This window comes from Macrosteles quadrilineatus, unplaced genomic scaffold (assembly GCF_028750875.1).
Source record: "Macrosteles quadrilineatus isolate MER2022 unplaced genomic scaffold, UCM_ALF_1.0 Scaffold_8__2_contigs__length_117827958, whole genome shotgun sequence".
Lineage (NCBI taxonomy): Eukaryota > Metazoa > Arthropoda > Insecta > Hemiptera > Cicadellidae > Macrosteles > Macrosteles quadrilineatus.
This window is the reverse complement of record NW_026542601.1, coordinates 91,592,403-91,594,413: the sequence shown is the minus strand read 5'-3', so window position 1 is coordinate 91,594,413 and position 2,011 is coordinate 91,592,403. Positions and strand designations below refer to the sequence as shown.

The window sequence follows — 2,011 nt, the reverse complement described above, 5'->3', positions numbered from 1 at the left end:
CTCTGGAACGTTCTACTATTTGTTTGAATATGTTTTCACTAGAATATAGTAGTTTTTGTACCATATTGCACATTTCACTTAACAGTAAGTGTTTCACTAAACAGTAAGTGTTATAATTATTTAGGTGTGTAGACGTGCACAATCGACAACTGTGATAAGCAATACGCCAAATATTGTTCACAGTACGTAAGTTCAATTCATTACAGTTGTACAGTATTAAATCATTGCAACGGTGCAACAGAGAGTCACTCGTCCAAAGTTTCCCATAAAAGCTTTTTCACCTCTTCATTGGGAATCACGTATCTCCTAGCATCACTTACAGCAGAAACTACTGAAGGATCATAAGATAAGAAGCCTCTTTCAAACAGCAAAGAAAATAAAAGAGTTGAGTACATCAAGTGCCGTTTTCCATTCGGTTCGTTCACAAGATCTCGAAGGACTTTGAAATTTTCAAACGAAAATACTTTTTTCAGCTCCATGACAGTCGGAAGGCCTTTCAACATCCTCTCCAACTTTTGATGCACGTCGGGAATCTTCAGAAGCATTTGTAGGTTTGGAATTCTACTTCTTCTGGCCCAAATGTGTTCAAACTTCTGTCGGTCTAAGTAGTTCAGAAGAGCCCAAGGGTTGTGAACTGTCACATTATCCAAGCTCTCATAGCCACCGTAATGTTTGTGAACTGATTCCAACAACTCATCGTCTACCTCTATGGCGTACCGTCCGACAAGATCAAAAACTTCGCTGTCAACAAAACCGAAGAAAGGAACAAATCTGTGTTGGTTCAGAAACTCATACCTCTCAATGACTCTCGCGTTCGACACATGAGGCTCTTCCACTTGTGAAACTCCTGTCAGAATGAACGTGTCTACGTAGTAATCGTCCTTGGGAATGTGGAAGAACGCTTGGACTACGTTGATGACGTAGTTGAACGCGTCTTGAGCCACCCCGGTATGAGTCACACAGTAGAAGATAGGTGAGTCATAGTGATCTATCAGGACAATCACTCTAGTTCTGTCAAAGTGCTTGAAGAGGTACTTGGATAGCTTCTCCAGCCCTGGTATCAGAGTTCCCATATCTTCAAGTTTGTACTCATCAGAGGACCACAGTCTAATAAATTCTTTTTCATCGTCAAAGAGTTTTTCACTGTTCTTCAAATAAGAATGTTCTGATATTGCTTCGTGGAGAACTTCCTTGATGAAATCTTGACTTTCGTTGAAGCTTGTAAAGCCAACAACGTTTTTGAAATCCAATTGTATTACAGGATATTTACCAAAATGATTATCCATTGCATCTCTGTGATTGATGATTTTCTTTTGCTGAAAGAGTTTATAATTTGGCGTGTCTTTGATTGGTTTACTTCCATCTTTCATCGACGTCACTTTGTTCCCATTCTTGTCCACTTCTATTTGGAAAAATGCTTTCAACATTTGCAAATTAGATGACTTACCAAAGCCCCGTGGGGCTGTTAAGACTATTTTGTTACCTCGGTCTTCGAGAATTTCCTTTATGAACAGAGTTTTGTCTACGAATGTTGGCTCCCTGACAAGATAAGTAAAATCTGAGTTGGTAATGGATTTACCGGCTAAACAAACTTGGTAAACTATAAAGTAAAGTCTGAAGACCACGAAGAAACCCGATGGAGTGATGTCTACCATATTGTAAAATAAATTTTAAAATCTGTTTAAAGTGGTGAGACTAAGAACTGTTATGAAAGAGTGAAAAGTATAGAGGACAAGACTAAGCTTATCTAATCACTGAATGTCCATTAAAATGTAATATGTAATCAATATGAGTATAGAATAACTTTGTGACTATCAACAATATTGTTAACCGCATTCTAAGCTTATTTGTTAATTAAAAGTAAATTGGAATGAAGCATAATATTATTTGATAATGTTTGGATTTTTTAAGTGAACAATTAACCTATTGTTCGCATGCAAAATACTAATGATTCCAATTTCAATTTCAATTCCAATCATTGGTTTTTTGTGTAGTAATAATCTTACGTTAT

At 36.9% G+C, this 2,011-nt stretch overlaps 1 protein-coding gene across 1 annotated transcript; it reads right to left on the bottom strand.

Moving 5' to 3' along the window:
- Positions 1-245: 245 nt before the first annotated feature.
- LOC129000563 (uncharacterized) lies at positions 246-1,655 on the bottom strand. Its single transcript, XM_054427525.1, has one exon. The coding sequence runs from the start codon at positions 1,653-1,655 to the stop codon at positions 246-248; it is 1,410 nt and encodes a 469-aa protein (XP_054283500.1).
- Positions 1,656-2,011: the final 356 nt, after the last annotated feature.